At 43.6% G+C, this 23,118-nt stretch overlaps 5 protein-coding genes and 1 long non-coding RNA gene across 8 annotated transcripts; 2 read left to right on the top strand and 4 right to left on the bottom strand.

Annotated features, from left to right (window-relative positions):
* Positions 1-75: 75 nt before the first annotated feature.
* Positions 76-9,041, bottom strand: LOC144072527 (uncharacterized). The gene is made up of 5 exons (XM_077597604.1): positions 8,725-9,041; positions 7,252-8,091; positions 6,534-6,635; positions 5,014-6,370; positions 76-4,344 (listed from the first exon to the last, which is right to left on the bottom strand). The coding sequence occupies exons 4-5, from the start codon at positions 5,363-5,365 to the stop codon at positions 983-985; spliced, it is 3,714 nt and encodes a 1,237-aa protein (XP_077453730.1). The 5' UTR covers positions 5,366-6,370; positions 6,534-6,635; positions 7,252-8,091; positions 8,725-9,041; the 3' UTR covers positions 76-982.
* Positions 9,042-9,616: 575 nt separating this feature from the next.
* Positions 9,617-14,348, bottom strand: LOC144073604 (uncharacterized). The gene is made up of 4 exons (XM_077599576.1): positions 14,195-14,348; positions 12,968-13,929; positions 12,323-12,745; positions 9,617-11,968 (listed from the first exon to the last, which is right to left on the bottom strand). The coding sequence occupies exons 2-4, from the start codon at positions 13,227-13,229 to the stop codon at positions 11,223-11,225; spliced, it is 1,431 nt and encodes a 476-aa protein (XP_077455702.1). The 5' UTR covers positions 13,230-13,929; positions 14,195-14,348; the 3' UTR covers positions 9,617-11,222.
* A 723-nt stretch (positions 14,349-15,071) lies between these two features.
* LOC144072530 (uncharacterized) lies at positions 15,072-19,210 on the bottom strand. Of its 2 annotated transcripts, XR_013299821.1 has the most exons (6): positions 18,959-19,210; positions 16,339-16,512; positions 16,115-16,263; positions 15,982-16,055; positions 15,806-15,916; positions 15,072-15,739 (listed from the first exon to the last, which is right to left on the bottom strand). It is a non-coding gene; the product is annotated as an uncharacterized LOC144072530 (long non-coding RNA). The 2 variants fall into 2 exon arrangements; XR_013299820.1 differs by lacking the exon at positions 18,959-19,210 and having other exon boundaries at positions 16,339-17,260.
* On the top strand, positions 15,369-16,596 carry LOC144072528 (trypsin-3-like). The gene is made up of 5 exons (XM_077597605.1): positions 15,369-15,503; positions 15,586-15,748; positions 15,808-16,061; positions 16,134-16,270; positions 16,355-16,596. Exons 1-5 carry the CDS (start codon positions 15,464-15,466, stop codon positions 16,502-16,504), a joined length of 744 nt encoding a protein of 247 aa, XP_077453731.1. The 5' UTR covers positions 15,369-15,463; the 3' UTR covers positions 16,505-16,596.
* On the top strand, positions 17,329-19,404 carry LOC144072529 (trypsin-3). Of its 2 annotated transcripts, none has more exons than XM_077597607.1 (5): positions 17,329-17,580; positions 18,462-18,592; positions 18,652-18,905; positions 18,978-19,114; positions 19,199-19,404. In XM_077597607.1, the coding sequence occupies exons 1-5, from the start codon at positions 17,491-17,493 to the stop codon at positions 19,346-19,348; spliced, it is 762 nt and encodes a 253-aa protein (XP_077453733.1). In that variant the 5' UTR covers positions 17,329-17,490; the 3' UTR covers positions 19,349-19,404. The 2 variants fall into 2 exon arrangements, with proteins under 2 accessions (XP_077453733.1, XP_077453732.1); XM_077597606.1 differs by lacking the exon at positions 17,329-17,580 and adding an exon at positions 18,225-18,325 and having other exon boundaries at positions 18,430-18,592.
* Positions 19,405-19,637: 233 nt separating this feature from the next.
* LOC144073555 (uncharacterized) lies at positions 19,638-23,113 on the bottom strand. The gene has a single exon (XM_077599491.1). The coding sequence runs from the start codon at positions 22,970-22,972 to the stop codon at positions 20,249-20,251; it is 2,724 nt and encodes a 907-aa protein (XP_077455617.1). The 5' UTR covers positions 22,973-23,113; the 3' UTR covers positions 19,638-20,248.
* Positions 23,114-23,118: the final 5 nt, after the last annotated feature.

Here is a 23,118-nt window from a genome sequence, read left to right as displayed (position 1 = left end):
ATCGAACCCTCGACCACAGAACTGTGAGGCCGGCACGCTAACCGCTCCATCACCGGGGTGCCCATCAACATTTATTTATCATATGAATCATGTGCTCAATTTTTTTAAATATGCTACATCCCATGCCAAAGGTTTAGACACATTCGTATTTATTTATTTCCATGACTATTTAAATTGTAGATTTATACTGAAGGTAGCAAAACTTTGAATGAAATAGGCCCACTTCTGCACTGATTACTTTTTGGGGGAAATTCTTGATGAGTTTCACAATGGGGTCAACTAGGTTGTCAATTTTCAGTTTGGCATTATCAGGATTAATTAGTGGAATTTCTTGCTTTGGTGTTGCAATGAATGAGGTGTGTCTCCATTTTTAGCCTGTACTGTATATGTTAGAGTGACCTAAGAGACGAAGAGGGTTATGTAGATTTTCCATATCCATTGTATTTAATAATTTCCATATACAGTATTGCAGCGTATATGGAGGACAGCTCTGTAAACTCACTGAGTGAATGTTAAGTCTATACTTGCTAACAAACTAGGGTTAGAATACCATGCAGGCTGTACTCATAAAGGCACACTGTATACATTACATGAAATAAACCTTTCAAATGGTTCCAGTGCAGATCAGAAATGCACATTTTCATCTTTTTTTTGTACATGTCCAAACATTATTGGCTGTAAATGAAAGTCTATTGGTCCACCCCCTTCCGAAGGTTTTCAACGCGCATATTAAAAGATTTTTTTTTTAAGTGAAACAATTACTAAAGATAGCAAAGCAATTGTATTTCCAGTCTCATTTTGAGGAAATTGAACAGTTTAAAAAAAAATGTAGCACAGCCAACTCAAGTTTTTGGGAGCTTTGCATTGACCGTCCAAGTCAGCTGGTCAAAACCCACAATTGAGTGTCGGCCAAATGTAGTTCAACAGAATAGAAAGTGAGAAATACATGATGGCGTTTTCCTGCTACCGTACCGTTGTCAAGTTACACCTTTCCTTGTGCATGTTGCATGTAATGCAACTGAAGCTCCAGTTCCCGTGGAAAAGAGCGACCGCAAATCATGCACAAAAAAACCCTATCCGGGCCGAAAGGCGAACGGTCTCGGAGTTTTTGAGCTTCGGGCTGCGTGGCGAGCTGAGGTAGGCCTGGAGTTTGTGGCATGGTAGGTCTCTCCGTCAAGACGGCCTGTGGGGTGAAGAAAATATTGGGGAGCGGCGGTCTTGGCAGCCCGCCGACTGAAACGGTGTGAAGAGAGTGAGCACCGGGTAAAGCTAGAGTCGGCACGGTGGCGAGCGCCGGCGAGAAAAAGGGTGACGGCTGGTTGAGGAGGATCTGACTGGTCGAGACCAAGGGTTGCTTTTGCAGGTCCTGCCCGTTTCCTGGCTTGAGCTGTCCAGTCAGAAGAAGTTGAGGACCTACAGGGCTATTTTGGAAACCCCAAACTGTTGTGCCAATGCCTTGGGCGAAGGGATTGATGGCGATGGGAAGTTTCTGTGTTACGGTCTGATTCTGTACATTGGCCCAAGCAGACGCCACCTGCTTCTGCTGTAGCTGCAAGTCTTGATTGTTCACTAGTTTCTGAGGGGAGCTCAATTTTTTGGAAGTCCCCAGAGGGGCTTGAATACCCCATAAAGTGCTACCAATCCCGTGGGTGACAGAAGTGGAGACTGGGTTGGGGATGCTTTGGTCTTGCTGTCCATCTGTGACACCTGAAGCCCTTTCGTTTTGCAACTCGGTTTCTGGCCGTATATTCTCAGGCCGGCTAACAGTCGTCGGTATTGCTTGAGGATCCTGCACTTTGCTGTCCTCTTTTATAGGAAGCGCTAATGCCTCCTGCTTTGGAACAGGGGACCCCGGCCATGTTGGAGACTGGAACTCTGGACCCAACTTGTTTGGAGACGCCAGCAGGGGAGGCTGGACGCTCCACGGCGCTGCACCGTCCACGACGGACGGCGTCCCACGGGCATCGAGGTGCAGAGAACCAGAGGAAGTGGATGTTGGGACCGCGAAGGGAACGTGTTTCTCCAGGGGCCGGCTTTTGGGGGGGGAGCCGACGAGGGTGGGTGCGCTGTCCTGAATGTGTTGGCCAGACTGCGGCTGCTGTGATGAGGGGACTTGCATTACCTTGGGACCGCCCACCTCCCAATGGACAGGTGCAGGGAGTAGCTCAGAAAAAAAGTCCTCTTTTTGTATCCTCCCTTGCAATTCATCTGGATTTAAGTTCATGGAGGTTTGTGCCATGTTCCCAGGAGCCCCTAACGCTAATGTTTTAGTCATCTCCCACACCGGCCTTCCCCCTCTCCTCCCCCTGCCTCTTGCCCTTCCACTAGCAGGGACGCAATTGGTCGAATTAAAACTCTGCCGCTTGCGCTTGTGGATCTTCTGGTGCACCAACAAGCTGCTCAACCAGGAAAAAGATTTGCCACACTCTTCACAGCGGTGGGGTCGCTCCCCCGTGTGCGTGTTCTGGTGGTCCCGAAGCAGATAGGCCAGACCAAAACACTTGTAGCAAATGTTGCATTTGTGAGGCTTATCACCTTTATGGGAGAGCATATGCTGCTGCAATTGAGCCTCGTCGCTGTAGCCTTTGCGGCAACTGGTGCAGCGGAAGGGTTTTTCCTTGTGGAGCTTCTGGTGGGTTTTCAAGTTCTGTGGGAAGGCAAAACCCTTCCCGCATTCGGGACACTTGTAAGGCTTCTCGCCGGAATGGATGACCGAATGTTGCTGTAAGGAGCTGCTGAATCGAAAGCCTTTACCGCACACATTGCACAAGAAAGGCTTGGGATTGGAATGTATGCGCATGTGCAACTCCAACACGGAGCGATGGAGAAACTTTTTTTCGCAGTGCGGGCACTTGTGTGGCTTAATATCTACTTTGTAGCTTCGAATTTTTGCTGGGATATCTTCGCTCTTTATCACCTTCCTTGGGCGGGGAGCGGGTAACACCTTCTTTGGGGGGGGAGTGGGTAACTCCTTTGAGGGGGGAGTGGGTAACTCCTTTGAGGGGGGAGTGGGTAACTCGTTTAAGGGGGTAATTGGCACTTTGTCCCAATCTTGAGTTATGTCCTTGTGGGTTTTAAATATGTGTAATCTTAAACTTATCCCCTCGCGGTAAGTACACGGGCAGTGCGGACAGGTGTAGCCTCTGTCCCAAACTTTTTTCATCTCCGGAATCACCGGGAATCCCTTCCGCTGCGATTCATGCTCCAACTCGTGGATATGCATGTGGGCTCTGAGGTTGGCTGGTGAGTCACATGTCACGGGACAAAGGGGACAGTTAAAAATGCGTTTTGGGACGACCCTCGGGTGGGCATTCTCTTTCCTTCGCACTACCGGCCTAGGCTCCGGTGCAGAGGCAGGGGTCTGTTTGGTGGGCCGATCGGTAGAGGGAAGTGGATTGGCTTGATGGAGTCGATGTTGGCGACAGTGTGCCCTCATATTTTTAGCGAAGGCAAAGTTCTTACCGCATTCGGGACAACGGAAGGATTTCTCGCCGGTGTGCAGGTACTGATGCTGTTGAAGGAGACTGCTGTATTTGAAGCTCTTACCGCATACGGTGCACAAATAAGAGCGGAGTTGGTCGGTGTGCTTGCGCCGGTGGTCTTCCATGACGGAACTGTATCTGAAAGCCATGCCGCAATCGGGGCATTCGTATGGTTTCAGGCCCGGATGACAACGCTGGTGGCAGCGTAAGCGCCTGTAGTCTCGGAATTTTCGACCGCACTCCTCGCACGTGCAGCTGCTTTCTTGCGAGTGAGTGAACATGTGCATGCCGACAGCGCCCCGGAGTTGGAACTCTTTGCGACACAGTGGACAGCGATAAGGCTTGTCATCCGAATCGTTGCAATTGTGAAGCCTTAGTTTTTGCGCGGTGGGGAAGAACTCCTCACACGCTGCACACTGAAAAACATCTTTCTCCTCATTTGCTGGCTCTTCATCCTCCTCCTCCTCATCCTCCTCCTTCTCTTCCTCTTTATGCACATGCCTGTGTTTTATGAGGCTGCGACGATCCTTAAAGTCGAGGCCGCATTCTTTACAGGTGAGGGGAACAAGATCATCCTTGTAGGCATGATTGTGACGGTGAAGGTAGAACATTTCACGGCGAGTGAATGTTATTCCGCACTCCTTGCACACCATGCGGCTCTTTCTTGGCTTAGATGGACCAGTGTCCTGCCGCTTGGTTCTCCCATCGTGGTCTTTGAAGACATCATCCCCAGTATCCACGGCTTCCGTAGGATCATCAGACAGTTCTTTCTTCAAGCTTGCTTGATCAACCTGCCAGTTAATTTCCTCTGCACCATTAAGAGCTTTAGTTTCTGGCAGCACGTTTTCAGCAGTCTTTGTCACTGAAAATTAACACAGAGTCAATGTCATATAGAGTTAAGCAAATTAAAATATAGGTTCATGAAAAAAAGAACCACAGTTGTACTTATGAATGTCTGTACCTATGAAATATTCACATATGCCTTTCGCATTTTAGGAAAATTATAAAAAGCCAGTCAGAGGCAATTGTCGTTGGAGCAATATTTCACCAAAAGTAACCCTTATTTTAAGTTGTGTTTATGTCCGTGTGAGCGTATGTTTACTCAGCTGCCAAACATTCACCTCCTCTTCCGCCCTCACCCATTCACCCCAGTCGAAAATCTATTTGCATTTTTTATTAATTTTAATGACCTGATTTGCCTTTTTTCTCTTTTTGTGTTTGCAAATATTTCATATTAAACTGGTATTATTTTAAAATTATTGAAGGGTTTCTGGGAAAAACATTGGGGATGGTTGGAACAAATGATTGTTTTTGTATTTGGAAAATCTGCCTCTACTTACGTACTCATGGAACGAATCAATTTGCGAAGTAGAGGTACCAATGTATATATATGATGACATGTTTGTCGTTGGCTAGATTGTACAGAACAGTCAATACTGGACATAAAGCAAAAGCAGTAGCATGGATAACTTGGAAAGCTAAAGCTACCAGTAAAATACAGTCTAAGTCAACACCGTTAGCGTCCACTTACTATTTTCTGCCGAGTGGGAGTGAAACTCTGCACCGACGTCTTCGTCTCCGGGACAGTCAAATGGCCGCTTTTCGTCTCCCGGTGACTCGGCCATTTTTGGCTCAGATGAATGACATGTTTGGTCTCCTGCAGCTGCAGACTCAATAACCTTAGAATGGCTGGCCGGGGAAGCGTTGTTGTTGCCACTGTGCTCGTTACTATGACGCGCCCGGGGTTCAAGAATTGTATTTTCTTCCGTATGCTCGGAGGTGCGTTCCAGTTCCGCCGCGTCAATCTTGCCCCCTGACGTTTGGACTTCCTCCGCCAGAGAGCTGTGTTGCTCCGGAGACTCCGGTGGGTATATGGCGGCCATATTGCCCCCATGAACCCCTGGGCTGGTTTGGAGCTACGGCCTCACCAAATTCATCGGACCCAAGTGGAAATGACGTTGGCGCAACAAAATTTCAAAGTAAAGCAAGAATGAAGAGACATAAAAAAAGAATCAAAGTAGAACACTAATACGTACAACCCTATAATAACTACAAAAGGAACACAAATGGCCAACTACTCGTAATTTTAATATATTTCCCATTTACACAAAAAAATACAGCTATAACAAAACCAGAACCATAAGATTTTCTGCACCAGCTAGAAAACAACTGTTTCCAGCTGTGAAAGCCTTAAATAAAAAGACAACCCCTTAATCATTAATCACTCTTCATGAAGTGTATTAAAGCCAAATGGAAAAAATATTCGTGTATTTCTTGAGCTATTTTGTATATCTTTCCACTTTGTGCATTGATGCTATTTAGGGACGCACAAGAGACAATAGTCTAATAATTAAAAAAATATATATCTTCATTTCAAGTGGTTTAGCATATAGTAAAATCAATTTCTGTTGGATTGTGTCTCTATTCCCACAAGATGACAGAGCTTCACTGTACTTCACTGTTTTTGTAAATATTGTTGTTCCAAAAGTCCACCCAGGCCAAGTGTTGAAATTATCGACACAACGCCCTCGTGTGGTTCAGTGTAAAAGTAATACGTCAAATGATAAAATAATGTGTTGCTACAATATCTTCTAGTTGAATGTTTGAATGTTTGTCCCTGCTCTTTCTTTTTAGGAGCTGTTCACAGTCCTGTGATGTGTCAAAAACACATTTTGTCACATCTACTGTGAAAATAAAAGTGCTAATTCTTATCGACCTCTCCACTTGAATGGCTGTAGACCAAGAAGGGCTGCAGCCATAATTTTGGGGTGCTCCAGTGACCCGACCTACTTTGTCTCCATCTACATAGTAAAGATCTCTCTCGCGCTCTGGGTCGTCGTCGTTGTGCTCGTCCGAAGCGTCTTTCTCAGACGCTTCTCCACCAAAACCTGCACAAATGAAAAGAAATATTGTTCTGAGAGTTATTTTTAATATTCAGGGCTGGCGCAGCTGGTCGAGCGTGTGTGAGTCAACAAACACGCAAATTGTGTATTTTCTGCAAAATTCCAAATCTCACTGTTTGCAAGGCATTTGAAATTTAATTGGACAAACCTTTTAAAACTCTGACTGGAGTTGGACGATCCTCCCGTGTGATTGATGCGCCACCTCATGGCGATTCATCTGAGCTCCCAGTTTGGTCGGCGTGCTGAATATCTGGGGGCAAAGAGGATGGTTATGTTTTGGTTTGTCCTCTTTTCCTCAGCCGACACAGTAGCCATTTTCATATGTTCAAAACAGGTAACAGATATTTTCTGCTAACGTATTTTCCGCTAACGTATTTTCCGCTAAGGTATTTTTCAGACTATATGTTGAAGTTTTTAAAAGTTGTTTGGCCAACAGTGAGACTTACTTAACCAGTGCAACTCGTGTGAAAATATTTACGCATTATTAAATCATTTCACGTGTTATTTTTACACTGAACCACAGGAGGGCGCTGTAGGCATCTGTTGATAATTTCACTTTTGGCTTAGCCTGTAGAATCGGTTGTAAATTAATAAAATCCACTGAGAAGGGCTAACCCAAAAATTGTAATGATTTTTTTTGTTTTTTAACTGTTAATTTTGTAAAATATATATATTCAGCATGTTATTGCCTCTATTCTTATTTTTTAATTTTCAAAGCTGTTCAACATAGCATGTCTGATCTTTGTTTTGGTTTTTCCCAAATACAATTTCCCCAACAATGCGACTTATATTTGTCTCCCCCTCCTTTTGTTGTGCATTTTTTTTAGCCGACACTCAAAGTCTGTAAAATACGTAACATTTTTTACCGCATTCAGGACAGCAAAAGCGCTTTTCGTTAGTACTCGTCATTTCGTTCTCTTGAAGAAGATTCTTGTACTTGAAAGTCTTCCCGCAAGTTGGACAGAGAAAAGAGCGTAGAAGTTTGGTGTGTCGGCTCCGGTGGGTTTCCATGAGTGACCTGTGTGTGAAAGTCAAGCTGCACTCCGGACATTTGAAGGATTTAAGGTGACATCGCTGATGGCAGCGCCATCTCCTGTAGTCTGGGAAGCTCTTGCCACACTCTTGACATGTCCAAGTGCCATCAATTGAGTGGTTTCGCATGTGCTTGGCGATCGAACACTTTAATTGGAAGTCTCTGCGGCACAGCGTGCAATGATAAGGTTTGTCGTCTTTGTCTTCACATTGGTGCAGCCTCAATTTTTGAGGCGTGGGGAAAAACGTCTCACACGCCGCACACTCAAAACGAACGTCGTCCTCACATTTCGGCTCTCGTGCGTGCACGTGTTTGTGTCGAACGAGAGCGCAACGATCTTTAAAGGTAAGGCCGCATTCTTCACAGTTGAGGGGGACGAGTTCATCTTTTTGAGTGTGATAGTGGCGGTGAAGGGAAAACATTTCCCGACACGGAAAGGACGTTCCGCACTCCTTGCATACCATTCGGAAATTTAGGGGATCCGATGCTGAGCCGGTAATCGGCCCCTTGTCAGTCTCACACTGATCTTGGATTACATACTCTATTGTGTACACATCTTGTACTTCTTCCTCAGACAGGTCTTTCGCTGAGCTTGGTTGCTCAATTTTCTTTCGAATTTTCTCTGCACCAGGACCTTGCTCTCCAGGGAACTCTTTTTTAACTGGCTTGAAAACTGAAAGAGGCAGAAATATTTGATGAAAATACATATGGCAAAATTTTAGGAGCTAATTTGATAGTGCAGTGTACGTAAAGGTTGCATTTTTACGGAATAGGATATCATTTTCCTTGCCTCCTGCCATGAAATTTCCAATATTGCATGCATAGACTATAGTAACATGCACTTGTTGTTTAAGTTAAACTTAGCGGAATTCCATTAAAAGTGTTACTTTTTTTAAATAACCAATTTGCTCAAAAGTAAAATGAGATAAATCCTCTGTTTTCAGATTCCTATTAGAAATAGTAGCAGAAGTCTGGAAATGGCAAAGTCATCATTATTAACCTCCTTTAATTAATTTTCTTCAGTTTTATTCATGAAAAACCAAAGTAATCCAGTAAATTCATTAAAATGGAGCCAACATAGCTAGCATTTGCTATGGCCAGTCATAAATTATTCTTTTGGAATATCAATTTCATTTTAAGGTTTGAGTATGTTGAAAACAATGTTTTGTTTTGTTTTCCCCCAAAAAAGCCAGTGCTTCAAATGACCCGTCCACTGTACAGTGGGCAAAGTTTGGGTTAGCTTTGAGGCTAACTAAATTTGACAGGAGAATAGTGTATGATAACAAGTTTAGTTTCCAACACGTACCATTTTCTTCAAAGTCGTCTTTGTATTCGGACTCTGGTTCGGAAAAGTCAAAGGTCCGACGGACGCCTCCTGGTGAATCCGCCATTTTTTGGAAAATCGATCCCACTTGTGGTCACCCCCGTGACGCCCCTCGAGTAGATTAAATTAGGTCCATCCTGGTCCTCGGTGTTTCCCCCTTTCACTGCGTCTCTTTCTCAATTTAATCATTTAGACCTGAAAAGTTTTCTTTTTTTAGTACTTTGTCTGCCATATTGGCATCACCGTTAGAAGTCTGAATTAGGCTAACAAGCTTTCCAAAATCAAACAAAACACGAAACGGAAATGACGTTGTAGGATGTGATTTCAAATTAATATCAGACGACGAGAATTATACATGGCAAGAATTTTGATTAAAAAAGACAGATGTTTTTAATATCATATATATATATATACATACATATATATAATATATACATATGTATATATATATATATGCATGTATATATATATGTATGTGTGTATATATGTATGTGTGTATATGTGTGTGTATATACTATATATGTATGTGTATATATATATATATACATATATATATATATATATATATATATATATATATATATATATATATATATATATATATATATATATATATATATATATATATATATATATAAATAATCAAATAAGAGTCATTTTGGGGATAAATAACAAAAAGTGATTTCAAAAATACGTCTGAAAAAAACCCTTCACTAAGCGGGAATCGAACCCAATCCACCACCACGCAGTGTGCACTCAGACCACTGATCCACACACAAAAAGAGACCTCTAAAAAGGAGTCCAAATTGCTCAACAAACCTCTCTATAGGAACTCTATAATACGACCACTGAAAATAAGTTTGATTCTACCGGCTATCAATCAGTCTTACTTTTATTTGTGTTAATACATTATATACCTACAAAATATACCTTGTGCAAAACTATAAATATGAGAGCATTATATGATTTTAGACAACAATCTATGCACAAATTGCACTGCATGCAGGAACTGAATTCCCTACAATTTAAGTACGTTCTAATTCCAATTGATTGGACTCATGTTAACGCCGCAGACTTTTCAGGTTTTGCATCCAAGCAAAAACAATTGGCTTTTTGTTGGGTCTCAGATGAGAAGTTAGCAACTAAGAAACTGTCAAAACACAGGCGCACATTAGCAGGTAGTTACAGTAGCAATTGAACTACAATATGCGTACACTACTCACAAAACGTTAGGCGTGTCGGTCTTTCGCGTGGAGGTTCAAAATGAGTCGCAAATTGAATGTAATTTTTTACAGTGATCTGATTGGTATATGCATTCAAAAGGTTGTGACTAGGCGAAATAAAGTTCCCCCGAAGACTAGCACATTTTTCCATTTCATCCTGAAATTCCACTTGAAAGCCAAATATTGCTTACTTTCTGGAACAAATATCGTCACCCTCCTAAAATGGTCACCTAAGGCATTTTTTTCTCCAAATATTTAGCTTCATTTTGGATGAACTATGTTCTGTTAAAATTGCCTACATCCTCAGTAAAAACTGTTCTACCGTTTTGATTAATTTTGTTTGTCAAAACACAGGCGCACATTAGCAGGTAGTTACAGTAGCAATTGAACTACAATAGGGATGGCCCGAATATAAGACGACCCCCTCTTTTTCAATACCCAAGTTTGAAAAGAGTTTTGGAAAGCCAAATTCAAATTTTATACAGAAAATAATGACAGTACATCTGAAGCAAATGATTATAACAATATTTGTTCGAGAGAAAAAGCATGTAATTTGGCCTCATTCAAATCATGCAAAAACCGTCGATCCCATTTTACTGAACTATAGTGCAATCACATTTGTAAATGAATGGCTTCTGGTTTTTGAAATGTAAATTGCCCAACCCACTGTGATAAAACAATAAAGTTGCAATAACCAGATTAACCATTAAAGTGTTCAGCATTCGCTTTCAAGATAGCTGGCACCACCCACCGTTGTGAATGGGCATAATGTCTAGACCCCAAATTTACACTTTTCCAGTCTTATTTCAATGCGAAAAACACCGTCTTATATTCGGGCCAATATGGTATTCAACAAATGGTTCCAGTGTTTTGTGTTCCCTGAAAAAAAACTTTTGGGAGGGTGACGATATGGTTCCTGCCATGCCATTCCCCAAATATTAAACGTGTCTTTACATTGACAATGTCGTTGTCTATATATAGTACAAACTCTCTTGAAAAGCATGACTGTGAACACCCGAAGCTCAATTTCTGGACTAAGAAGATTACATTGTTAAATTTAAGGCCACCTTCTAAGATCACATCTACAGTAATAGTACTAAGGATGACTATTAAGTGCAATGGGTAATTTCCCCAAGCAAAACTCTGAATATTATCGCCATTGAAGAAAAGTGAATCAAAAGCCACTGTTCCGTCCATCTCTATTCATCAAGTATGCAAAGTGTGCTCGAAAGTGTCACCACGTGATCCTTCTTTTCTTCAGCGGCGTCTTCTGCGCCGGTGATCGAAAGCTTTTCCTCGCCGCGGCTTCACCGCGCAGCCGTTGACGCCTGCGAGCGGATTTGAGGCGAAAGCGACTTGCGGGTCGGGCGACGAAAGTACGGCTCCGGTGGAAGGGTGTAGTTTGTGTTGTTGCTGCTGTACTATGTGCTGGGGGTCTTCAATCTCTTGCTGTAACGGTTGTTCAATATGTGGCGAGTGGTGCGTTTGCTGCGCACGTTGCTGCTGCTGGTGATGCTGCGCCTCCAGCACCCCCAGCAGCCTCTGGAGAAGGACATTGTTTTGCTGGAGACTGAGAGCCAAGGCCTCTTGCGACGCGACGAGCGTCCTCATGTCCTGTCTGAAACACTCGGCGAATTCCCGCAAACTTTTGTCCACCCGATTTCCCAGCTGAATGGCCGCCTCGCCTAGCCCTCGCAATTCATCTTCCAGCCAGGAGCCGCGGGGCGGGGCTTCCAGAGGACCCTGCTGCGCGCCGAGCGACGGCTGAGGACTGCTGGGCTCCGGGCTCCCGTTGAGGAAGGGGGCGCTGTACAGTGGGGAGGGGGGTAGCCATCGTTCTGAGGTCGGGGGCGCTCCGATGCCAAGGCCTAAGCCCAGGCCTAGTTTGTCATCCATGCTGTTGTCGTCGTCTCCGCAGTCGGGATCGCCGACATCTCTCTCGTGCTCTGGGTTGTCGTCTTCTCTGTCCAGTGCATCTTTCTCGGATCCCTCGCCTCCAAAACCTCAAAAGATACGCAGAAAAGAGGATTCTGAAGCAACGCCAATTGGCGGTAGGCAGGGTACTTCCTGAATAGCTGGCCAGCCAATCGCAGGGCACAAGGAGATGGACACCTATTTATGCACACTCACAATTAGGGGCAATTTAGAGTGTTCAACCAGCCTACCATGCATGTTTTTTGGTATGTAGGAGGAAACCAGAGCCAATGGAGAAAACCCACGCAAGCCCGGGGAGAACACACAACCTCCACACGGGAAGGCTCGAACCTGGGATTGAACCCTGGATTTCAGAGGGCGACGTGCTAACCACTCGGCCGCCCGACTGCACAACAATGACTATAACGTAGTCGTTTGTTTACCTGTGTCTGACTCGGGGAAGCATGTGAAAGTAGGCTTTGGCCTTTGGCTTTGCTTTTGCCTTCCGTGTTGAAGCCTGGGACTGGACTGGGAAGATTGTCCAAGCGTTGAGGCTCTGCTGGAGGGGAGGGTCCAGCTCCGGTGACGAGCGTCAGCGAGGCGCCCACCGTTGCGCCTCTTTAGGTCATCCCAACGCTTTTTGACCTCTCGAAGAGTCCGCGGGACTCTGGACACGGCGTTGACCCGCTCCAGGATTCCGGCCCAGATGCGTTCCCTCTCGCGGCGGCGGAGCCTCCCCGCCGGCCCGAAAAGCTCTCCTTCGCATCGCGTCACTTCTGACACCAACACCTCCAGCTCTGCGCCGCTGAAGCGACTTTTTCGTTTGCCTCCCCCATTGGCAGCCAGTGCGGCGGACATAGCTCTGTCTGTCGGGGGCAACGCCCAAAAAACAGTCAAAATGAGTCATGTTACAATGAGCAATTCATCAATGACTATTTCTCATGATAGAAGAACAAACTGCGCTAACAAATGACATAGGACCGATACAATTATTGTTTCTAGGAGAATTGGAAACCTTTGCGGGGGGATGTATTGGCGATTAATCGTATATTGCTTACATTATATTTTGAGCATCGAGCGCGCCTTACTTTGTTCGATGGTCAAGAGGTCGTCCGAGGACATGCCGGGCGCCATGAGTTTGGGGTGCACCACTACCACGTTGAAAGGCAGCCCCCCACGGGGTCCACCGCTCTGGTCACAGCTGCCCTCGGAGTCGTCGTCATCGTCATCCCTGGGGAAGCCGTTTTCCGAAGCTCCCCCTGCGGAGTGTCCCTCGGGAGACTCCACTTTGATGTGCATGGGAGGTGATTGCTCATACAGCAGCCCCCCGTCCTCGCAGTACTCCGTCATGGGTCGGGGACCACTTTTAGAGTAGAACTGACTGGCCGGCCAATTCTGGTGTAGAAGGGCCTTGCCCCATTAACGCTGCATCAGTGTATCGCTGTAGATACTGGCATTATCATCTTACTACAGTAGAGTGGTAAGTTGTCAGGGCAAGCTAGCTTTCACCTATATTTATGACACAAATTTGCATATTTGTTCCATGAAACGCTGAACATTTTCCCCAATAGTCTATTCTATTTGGGATGTTTTGTTTTATACAACTTAGATTTTAGCATCAGCGAGCTGCCATGGTAATACATCAAAATCAGTTGAGTTGCTTGATTTAACGTGTATTTTTCATTTGCCCTCCAAAAAACTCTGATTGGTTGGTCAAAATAAGATACGTCTGTAGGGATTTGCCTACATAGACAGTCAATAATTACCATCCAGTTATTGTTTTATCGATACATTAAAACGTTTCTAAATGAAATCATGTATAGTCAAGTGGAGTTGTATTGTGATTTGAAATAATATAGTAGCTTTAGGACAAGCTATAGAAATATACGTCATTATTTTAGACTTTCACAATTGACAACGTGACCGGAAAATAAAAGAAAAATAACCGTAAGGGAAAAATTAGTAACCCCTTTGCTGACTAAATGTCCTGCTCATTTGATGTGTGTTTTGAAAGAGATGGGTCGTCCCAGTCTGAGGATCTTCTGCGCCTCTGAAAGTCAACAAACAGACGTGACACGTTTGACAAATGCACCACTTTAAAGGACAAATGTCGACAACGAGCCGTGTTGTTGATTCTGTCGATAAGCAATTTGAACCACAAGCTATTCTAATACATACTAGACACGGTGACAGAACCTGGGAAAAGCTAGCCGCCAGCTATCAGACCTTCTGTCCAAAGTGCAAATAATCGGGCATGTCACAAAGAGCAAGACTGACGTCACTTTCATAAATGTATAATGTGTCGTTATTAGTACCTCATAACAGCAACGAGGTGTGAAGATAAGACTGGGCGATGGAGGCAAAACACATTCGGAGCAGCTGTTAGCTCCGCTGAGGGTACGGCGCAGGCAAACAGGAGATGGTCGCCTTGTGATGAGGTCACGAAAGAGAGGCGCCCCAATCTCGATCACAGATATCGTGTACTATGCATGGCTAGATGTCGAAAGTTGGACTCGGTCGCGTAAATGAATTATATTGCTGAAACATAGGGTTTTATGAACCCCACGCTGTTTAAAAATGGACCAAAACCATCTCTATATCAGTAGGTATATAAAAGTAATTGTCTGTCATCGTAAAAAAATGGGCTAAAATTGACAATGCCCAACCCCGTTACCACACAGCAAGCATCAGTCACTAATTGAATACTTTTTTGTCAAGTATATTGAGATCTAAAGCTTCACCACGAAGTGCACAAATAACAACAAATGAACAATCAATTTAAGGGAGGTGCACAAATAACAATAACAAATAAATAATCAATAAATAGTAATAAAAAGTGGTCAACAACATAAGTAGTCATTTATTCTCATGAATGTGATATTTAGGATGGTTAGGACTATAAAAGGTCCCTATTTTTATTTTTGTCAATCTTTGTATTTTTGCCAATTTTTTTAATAGTACTAGAGTTATGGTCTTCATTTTGTGTTTTTCTACACACCATTCTGTATTGTTTACATTGTAAATAAGCTTATATTTTTAAAAGACATTTATGACTTCAAATGATAAGAAATTAACAATTTTGTTTTATTGAAGGAAAATACTCTAGGTTGTTTTATTGCAAATCCAAAAAGAATGTAAAAGCAATCTTTACTAGTACTTTTATCTAGTAACCTTGTAATACTCATGGGAACATTTCAAATTCATAAATGCAGTTTTACTGGCAAACATAAATAAAACAAACAAAAATAATTTTGTTACTTTGTACATTGGGTTGACTAGTCAGTATACATGCTGTAAAAAATCCAAAAATAAAACAAGGCATGGAGACCAAGGAAAAGACTATTCAGTACAGTAAATGGAAAATGCAGCTTATCAGTCTAAAAACCTAGCATTGGAAAATTTCTGACTTGGCCATGCTGCTGCACTTCCCAGGCGTGCTAATGTTTAATCATTTTGCAGTGTACATGGGAAAATCCTTGAGAGGGGTCTTAGATAAAGAGCTGAAAGGGTATAAGCTTCAATACTATATAAACCCATCCATCCTGTTCCTTCACTGGTCGGTTCATTGGCTTTGGAACACAGTCATGAAGTATTTCATCATCCTTGCCTTGTGTGCTGCAGCTTGTGAGTATTCCCTCCTCTCATGTGGACCATACAACCTTTTTTGTTGTTGTTTCCTTGTATACAAATAATTGCGACGTTGCAGTTGCTGCTCCCATTGACGATGAGGGCGACAAGATTGTCGGCGGCTATGAGTGCAGGAAGAACTCTCTGCCCTACCAGGTCTCTCTGAATTCCGGTTACCACTTCTGCGGAGGTTCCCTGATCTCCAGCACCTGGGTGGTGTCTGCTGCCCACTGCTACAAATCGTAAGTGTCAATATTCATCTCATTTCTACATGGCCTCACTACGGTGCGCCTCTTTACAGTCGTGTCCAGGTTCGTCTAGGCGAGCACAACATCGCCGTCAACGAGGGCACGGAGCAGTTCATCAACTCTGCCAGGGTTATCAGACATCCCAGATACAGCAGCCGCAACCTGGACAACGACATTATGCTCATCAAGCTGAGCAAGCCCGCCACCCTCAACAACTACGTGCGCACCGTGTCCCTGCCTTCCAGCTGTGCTGGTACTGGCACCCGTTGCCTGGTCTCCGGATGGGGCAACATGAGCGGCTCTGGAAGTCAGTAAAACTCAAAAAAGTAAACATTTGTACCTTTAGCAGCATTGCCTTACACTCTCTTGTCCTCTTGAGGCAACTATCCCGATCGCCTGAGGTGCTTGGACGTCCCCATGCTGAGTGACAGCAGCTGCAGGAGCGCCTACCCTGGACAGATCACCTCCAACATGTTCTGCGCCGGATTCTTGGAGGGAGGCAAAGACTCCTGCCAGGTGCGAGCAAAAAGAGAAGCGATTTTTCCCCAAGTACCTGGCATCTGTGCCGCTCACACGTTGAACACCTGTCCACTTCCACAGGGAGACTCCGGTGGCCCCGTGGTGTGCAGCGGCCAGCTTCAGGGTGTCGTGTCCTGGGGTTACGGTTGCGCCATGAGGAACAAGCCTGGTGTCTACGCCCGCGTCTGCAACTACAACTCCTGGATTCGCAGCACCATGTCATCCAACTAAACAGATAACTGCCAACGAGGACAAACATCAGTACTGCAATATGTAGAGTGACATAAGTTGTACACAATAAAGATTTTTCAATATCACTTGAACTTTTTGTCTTTTCAATGTTCATGTATTTCAGACACAAATATCAACAATATACTTTGATATAAATGAATTGCATAAAAGTTTTGGGAGAAATGAAAAAATGAAACACTACCCGGTAAATTATTATGCAAAACAATTACCAAGATTCCACTATTACAAAAGAAATTGCTACCAAAGACCAACTTAGTCCTTTTTTTTTTAGATTTTCAACACAATTAGTTCTATAAAGAACATCTGAGTTATTTTATTTTAATTTTTGGGAGAATTTAATTTTAGTTAAAGGACAATCTATATTAATGAAAAATGTATATGAGCTCTGGTAATTGTGCCAAAGCTAGCAAATATCAGTTTTATGTTTAAACTTGAAGAAAATATATTTGGTCGTTCAATCAAAAAAAAAATGGAGTCAGTTCAAAAATTGTATTCGTATGTCCGTTTTTGCTACCGAAAGTCGTAGCTCGTTTTGTGTTTTTGCTGCTTTTCTGTCTTAATGATTTGGTGATTCTTAATGATCCCATTGACTTTGATTTGCTTTGTACTTTGTGCTTTTTGCTTTTGCTTTGTTGTTCTGCGGCCTTTGACTGTACTGTCTAACTTATAACTATGCCTTTTCTTGCTACTGTCACAATGAAATTTCCCGAATACGGGATCAATAAAGTTATCCAATCCAATCCAATCCAATCTTAAGTGTCTGTTAGAAAATCCTAAAGATATATAGATTGCAAAGGAGTAAACATTGAAGCAAAGATGATCAATAAAATGAACAATTTGGAGAATGATTGTCACAATAGATACAGTGGGGGCAAATAAGTTTTTATTCAACAGGTTGTGCCAGTAGAACTTGCACAATTGGTGGTTGACTAAACACTTATTTGCCCCACTGTAAGTAAAATGAAATGATAAGAAAAAAACCTAAACCAGAGTTGAAAATGAAAGTTTGCCTCAAAATTCTTGTCCTAAGCGGCATAATTCCCGAGGAAAACAAAGCATTCCTCATAAATTATAATGCTGATAGCTTTTCAAATCAAAAACTTGTCCAAATAAATTGAAGACAATAGTTTTAACTGGCGAAATCTCTTAAAATTGCTATTTTTTAAGGCTGCATTGCATTAGAGACAAAATAACTTTGAACTAAATACCCCAAAACACTTTGGTTTGCAAATTACTTCAAACTTAGTTTTAAGTAAATGAATACTTGTTATCTCTTGTCACCATAAAAGAATATCTCAGCAAATATGGCTCCAAAATGCAAATTACTGTACAGCCAAATGAAAGTATGATTATATTTTTCACCCAACTATACTTCAGTCCATATACGTGAAATTTATATTTTGTTCAGTCGTAACAACACGAAAGAAACAGTCTTAATTAGATATGTCTTTGCTCGCAATTTCGGCACGCATGAACTGATACTTAAGTCTAGAAAATCAATATTTTGGATTTAAGAAATGTAATTTGGTATGTCTACAGCTCAATGATGTTATATAATGTACAGCGACATTATAGTCCAACCTAAACCTGCATTATCAATAACTTGGCTGCTGCTTTGCAGGTGTGTGTTCACACACACCAGGCAGCAAGATAAAAGAAGAAGAAAAAAAGGATCACGTGTTAAATTGTAAGCAGGCAGCTGGCTTTAAAAGGCCCTAAAGTCCAACTGAGCAGACACCGAGGCTCGGCCAGGAACCACCATGAAGGCTTTCATTCTTCTGGCTCTTTTCGCAGTGGCTTGTAAGTAGGGATCTGAACCAGATTCTTATTCATTAAAAGGTTACTCTTTACAAATGGTCGGCTCTACATACCATAAATACAATAGAATTCTGAAACTCAATCAGACGCCGCTCCCATTGACGACGAGGGCGACAAGATTGTCGGCGGCTATGAGTGCAGAAAGAACTCTCTGCCCTACCAGGTTTCTCTGAATTCGGGGTACCACTTTTGTGGGGGTTCCCTGATCTCCAGCACCTGGGTGGTGTCTGCTGCCCACTGCTACAAATCGTAAGTGTTGATATTTATCTAATTTCTATGTGGCCTCACTACGGTGTGCCTCTTTGCAGTCGTGTCCAGGTTCGTCTGGGCGAGCACAACATCGCCGTTAACGAGGGCACGGAGCAGTTCATCGACTCTGCCAAGGTTATCAGACATCCTAGATACAGCGGCCGCAACCTGGACAACGACATTATGCTCATCAAGCTGAGCAAGCCCGCCACCCTCAACAACTACGTGCGCACCGTGTCCCTGCCTTCCAGCTGTGCTGGTACTGGCACCCGTTGCCTGGTCTCCGGATGGGGCAACATGAGCGGCTCTGGAAGTCAGTAAAACTCCAAAAGTAAACATTTTGTACCTTTAGCAGCATTGCCTTACACTTTCTGGTCCTCTTGAGGTAACTATCCCGATCGCCTGAGGTGCTTGGACGTCCCCATGCTGAGTGACAGCAGCTGCAGGAGCGCCTACCCTGGAAAGATCACCTCCAACATGTTCTGCGCCGGATTCTTGGAGGGAGGCAAAGACTCCTGCCAGGTGAGAGCAAAAAGAGAAGCGATTTTTCCCAAAGTACCTGGCATCTGTGCCGCTCATACGTTGAACACCTGTCCACTTCCACAGGGAGACTCCGGTGGCCCCGTGGTGTGCAGCGGCCAGCTTCAGGGTGTCGTGTCCTGGGGATACGGTTGCGCCATGAGGAACAAGCCTGGTGTCTACGCCCGTGTCTGCAACTACAACTCCTGGATTCGCAGCACCATGTCGTCCAACTAAAGAAATTGCTTGTTGTTTTTTCTGTAAGCCTTTGTAAATGGAATCTGTTTCAAGTCAATAAAAATGCAACTCTCAAACCGTCATTGTTGTTGTGTACCTGGGTCATTTTTTTCGTTTGAAACTATATATACTTAAACTCACTATTGTATACATATAACAAATCTCAAAGACATGTTCGTTAGACTGTAATTACAGAAATATCACTGGAGGAAATTTGCAAAAATCAGTAGTTTGCGAGTACGTACTTCGTATTCTCAGCAAAAGTCCAAAAATAGCAGAATGGTCAAAGTACATAAAAAATGAAGACATTTATTGACAAACAATCTAATGATACATCCTGTTGTGCAAAACTGTTCAACATTCTTCCAAGTTCATGAAATAAAAATTCAGTCTGTACGCATTTCTTTTGTAAGCAGTTACTCAAAAATGGCCATAAATTATTCATTCGTTCATTCATTTTCCAAACTGCTTATCCTCACAAGGTTTGCGATTATTAATGAAATTAAATATGTAATAGTGTAGAATGATCCAAAATTCAACTTAGTTTTTTCTAGACATTGCAGAATTAATTTATACTTCCAATTTGGCACCCACATATTCACTATCCCCAGATAGGTTTACACGTTCAACACCTAATGCTGACCATAAGCCAAATTCGGGTGGCATTTCTATTAGCTACTGTAAAAACAGCTTGGAAAATAATTAAAATAAAAGACGCACTTGGGGGAAAAAAACAGTAACAAAAATACAATCCAGCATGATCTAAAAAAAAGTTATATTCTTTTTAACGGATGCATTTATGTACATAAGTGCTGTAACAGACACACACACAATTCTAGGATTAGATCACATTGCTGAGTGGATACTCGCACTCAGGTGGTGTCAATCATAATCTCAAAACTATTTTATCTGGCCTCGTGCGTGTTTCAAATAATGATGATAAAGGTCTGAAAGAGCAGTGTATTCCTTACCACAAATAGCACAGAAAAGACCTTGTAATGACTCGATATTTGGGAATGTGTGTCTGTTAGCCGTTTTCCAATTAGCTTTTTGCTTTTTCATCACATTTCCATCTTTTCGCCGGCAATTAGGCGAGTCCTCTCGCATAGAACATTTGGTTCTGTGACTTTGGCCATGTTGATCCAAAGTAAAATCCTGCTTTTGACCAGTTGAATTTAAAGTCAGGATAGAGAAATTCTTTGCTTGCCAGACTGGATTTGCATCGGTTTCTGGTTCAGGACACCTCGGGTGTTTTTTAGTCGCATTTAACATAGTGTTGGACTGTGTTGAACCATACTTGGGGGACTGATTCGAAACGGGGTCTATACGTGTGATCTGTGCTGAGAAATGGCAAACTTGGTGGCTGAACAACAAATCAAGAGTTTTAAAACGACTCGTGCAATGGTCACAATGATAAGGCAGGAACACCGTTTTCGGCTTTGAATGAATCCAGTGGAAGTCCGGGTGTTCGTTCATGTGTTTTTTGTAGGACTCGACAAAGCGGAATCTTTTCCCGCACAAGGAGCACGCGAAGCGGCCTCGACGTTGCCGGTGGACTCGTTGATGACGCCACAGTTTGGTCCAGTTTTCCAGGGTCTTCCCGCAGGAGGAACAGGCGTAACTTTGATGCGGAGCGTGAGTGAGCATGTGTGCTCGGAGTCTGCCGACGTGCCTGAACAGACGACCGCAATTGGGGCACAAGTAACTCCTGGGGTCCGATCGGTTGTCTAATTTGTTCAACTTGGACACAAAAGGCGAAAGAAGACGAGTGGGTTGAACGGTCGGCCGGAACGGCTTCACCGAGTTGGGCTTCTTGCAGTTCATCCGCGATTGTGGTCTTTTATCATGGATAGCTGCGAGGGGGTCTGATTTTCTCTCGGTTGAAATCCTTTGCGATGACACCGTGTACTCGACCACCGACATTCTATCTTCTTCCTTGACTGCAGCGCAGGAGCCATTTTTTCCTCCGTAGCATAGACTACAATGAGCGTTAAATTCCGACCGCACGCCAAAGAGTTTGTCGCAACACAAACAGCGATAGAGCTTTGCGCCGGTGTGACCACTCATGTGCTTGTTGAACTTTGGCAGGCTGTCCAAAACATTCTTGCAGATGTGGCACGTGTACGTCAATGAATTCTTTGCTACCGGACTGCCGGGCTGCGTTTCAGATCCGCTACCTAGAGGTCTGCACGTATGGTTTTTGGCATTGCTGTAATGACTAAAGGACTTTTTGCAGGTCGTGCAGTTGTAGCGCTTCACCGACCAATGAGTCAGCTCGTGCACGCGGAGGAAATACGATTGGCCAAAGGCTTTGCCACAGATTCCGCATTTGTAAGGCTTCTCCCCGGTGTGGACGCGTTCGTGTCTTACGAGGGCAGACTGGAATTTGAATGACTTCCTACAGTATTGGCACACTTTGCTTTCGCTCCGATCAGGGGTCGAGGCCGCCTGAGGCCTTTCTACGGGGCTATCGACTCGGTTCAAATTGAAATCGTCGATTTCTTGGACTTGAGTGTGCATCGTCATGTGGCTGTCGTAAGTGTCATCGGAGAATTTGATTTTGCAATACGGACATTCCTTTTTCAGGGAGTTTTTCATGTGCGTCTTGAGATGTAGATTGAGGTTGGATTTCTTGCTGAACCCTCGTTTGCATTCGGGGCATTTGAAAGGTCGCTCTCCCGTATGAACGCGCTGATGTACAATGTACTGGGACATGAATTTATATGTGCGGTTACAGATGGCACATTGCAAGAATGTTTTAGAGCCTTTTCGGACGTAGGCCACGTTCTTGTCAGCGACTGAATTAGTTTCACAACTCTCAATTTTGTGTTGTGTTTCCGCTTTACTCTCCTGACGTATCAAAACGGTAATTCTCCTTCTTCGCTTGTGGCCCTTTTTCCGTCTAAAAATGGTGTGTTGTCGGTATTGACACATTTTGGCACTCTGTTGAGAATCTAAATCATCTAATTGTGCTTCTATGTTTTCAACTTTGACAGCAGAGGGAACCTCTGGGGTTCTACAGGGTTCTCCCAAAGAAGCTGCAATGTCACTTGGCTCTCTCGTCAGAGGAGAAAGAACACTTTTTGATGGGTGGCAAATGCTCTGACACGCTGGCTGCCTAAGACTTTCATCGGCTACTGGTTGCATTTTAGGGAATTTGTTGAACTCAAAGCTGCTTCTAAAGGTTTCCTGAACGGATAGCTTTGAAAACTGGGCCAAGGCACCTTCCGCTCCTTCTGGTTTTTCTAGTTCAGTACACAGTGGCAACATGCAAACCTTTCTTGTCCCTCCTTCTACAGATTGAAGGGAGAGTTCGCCTACAGATTGAAGGGAGAGTTCGCCTCTGTCCCCACCAACGTTTATCTGTGGATATTCACCATCCCTGCCCACCTGCTGGTGCGCATCACATTCTCCAGAATTTTTTGCTTGGCAAGTTTGCCGATCTTGTCCATTACTAACCTGAAGTTTTTCAATCTGAGTTTCAGACCGCAAACACGTGTCACCGCTTACCTGGGAAACATCAAGTTTGAAAACTTTAGCAGGGGTTTGGTGGTCAATTTGCAAATCGGATGTTTCAATAGCCGAAGCCGTTGTGCTACTTATAGGAGAAAGAGAAACGTCCATTTCTTTTGGGGCAACAACAGAACAGCTGGTTTTCTCTGGCGCTGAGGGATGTCCTCCTTGACTTTGAACTTTTGGTGAAGGACTGACAAGACCATTCAGAAAAGGAGCCTTGGAAACAATATTTTCAATAACTGGAATATCACTTC

The sequence above is a fragment of the Stigmatopora argus genome, chromosome 4 (assembly GCF_051989625.1).
Source record: "Stigmatopora argus isolate UIUO_Sarg chromosome 4, RoL_Sarg_1.0, whole genome shotgun sequence".
In the NCBI taxonomy this organism is placed as follows: Eukaryota; Metazoa; Chordata; class Actinopteri; order Syngnathiformes; family Syngnathidae; genus Stigmatopora; species Stigmatopora argus.
This window is presented reverse-complemented; position numbering and strand designations above follow the sequence as displayed.

What these genes read in the sequence shown, in the direction of transcription:
- LOC144072527 (XM_077597604.1), bottom strand. Translation starts at nt 5,365, where the DNA reads ATGGCCGCCATATACCCACCGGAGTCTCCGGAGCAACACAGCTCTCTG. An exon ending in CTCCCACTCGGCAGAAAATA is followed by an intron (nt 4,345 to 5,013) that starts GTAAGTGGACGC and finishes GTTAATTTTCAG; the next exon opens with TGACAAAGACTGCTGAAAAC.
- LOC144073604 (XM_077599576.1), bottom strand. Translation starts at nt 13,229, where the DNA reads ATGACGGAGTACTGCGAGGACGGGGGGCTGCTGTATGAGCAATCACCT. An exon ending in CCTCTTGACCATCGAACAAA is followed by an intron (nt 12,746 to 12,967) that starts GTAAGGCGCGCT and finishes TGCCCCCGACAG; the next exon opens with ACAGAGCTATGTCCGCCGCA. An exon ending in CTTCCCCGAGTCAGACACAG is followed by an intron (nt 11,969 to 12,322) that starts GTAAACAAACGA and finishes GTATCTTTTGAG; the next exon opens with GTTTTGGAGGCGAGGGATCC.
- LOC144072528 (XM_077597605.1), top strand. Translation starts at nt 15,464, where the DNA reads ATGAAGTATTTCATCATCCTTGCCTTGTGTGCTGCAGCTT. An exon ending in GCTGCCCACTGCTACAAATC is followed by an intron (nt 15,749 to 15,807) that starts GTAAGTGTCAAT and finishes GCCTCTTTACAG; the next exon opens with TCGTGTCCAGGTTCGTCTAG. An exon ending in GAGGCAAAGACTCCTGCCAG is followed by an intron (nt 16,271 to 16,354) that starts GTGCGAGCAAAA and finishes CCACTTCCACAG; the next exon opens with GGAGACTCCGGTGGCCCCGT.
- LOC144072529 (XM_077597607.1), top strand. Translation starts at nt 17,491, where the DNA reads ATGATAAGAAAAAAACCTAAACCAGAGTTGAAAATGAAAGTTTGCCTC. An exon ending in GCTGCCCACTGCTACAAATC is followed by an intron (nt 18,593 to 18,651) that starts GTAAGTGTTGAT and finishes GCCTCTTTGCAG; the next exon opens with TCGTGTCCAGGTTCGTCTGG. An exon ending in GAGGCAAAGACTCCTGCCAG is followed by an intron (nt 19,115 to 19,198) that starts GTGAGAGCAAAA and finishes CCACTTCCACAG; the next exon opens with GGAGACTCCGGTGGCCCCGT.
- LOC144073555 (XM_077599491.1), bottom strand. Translation starts at nt 22,972, where the DNA reads ATGGACGTTTCTCTTTCTCCTATAAGTAGCACAACGGCTTCGGCTATT.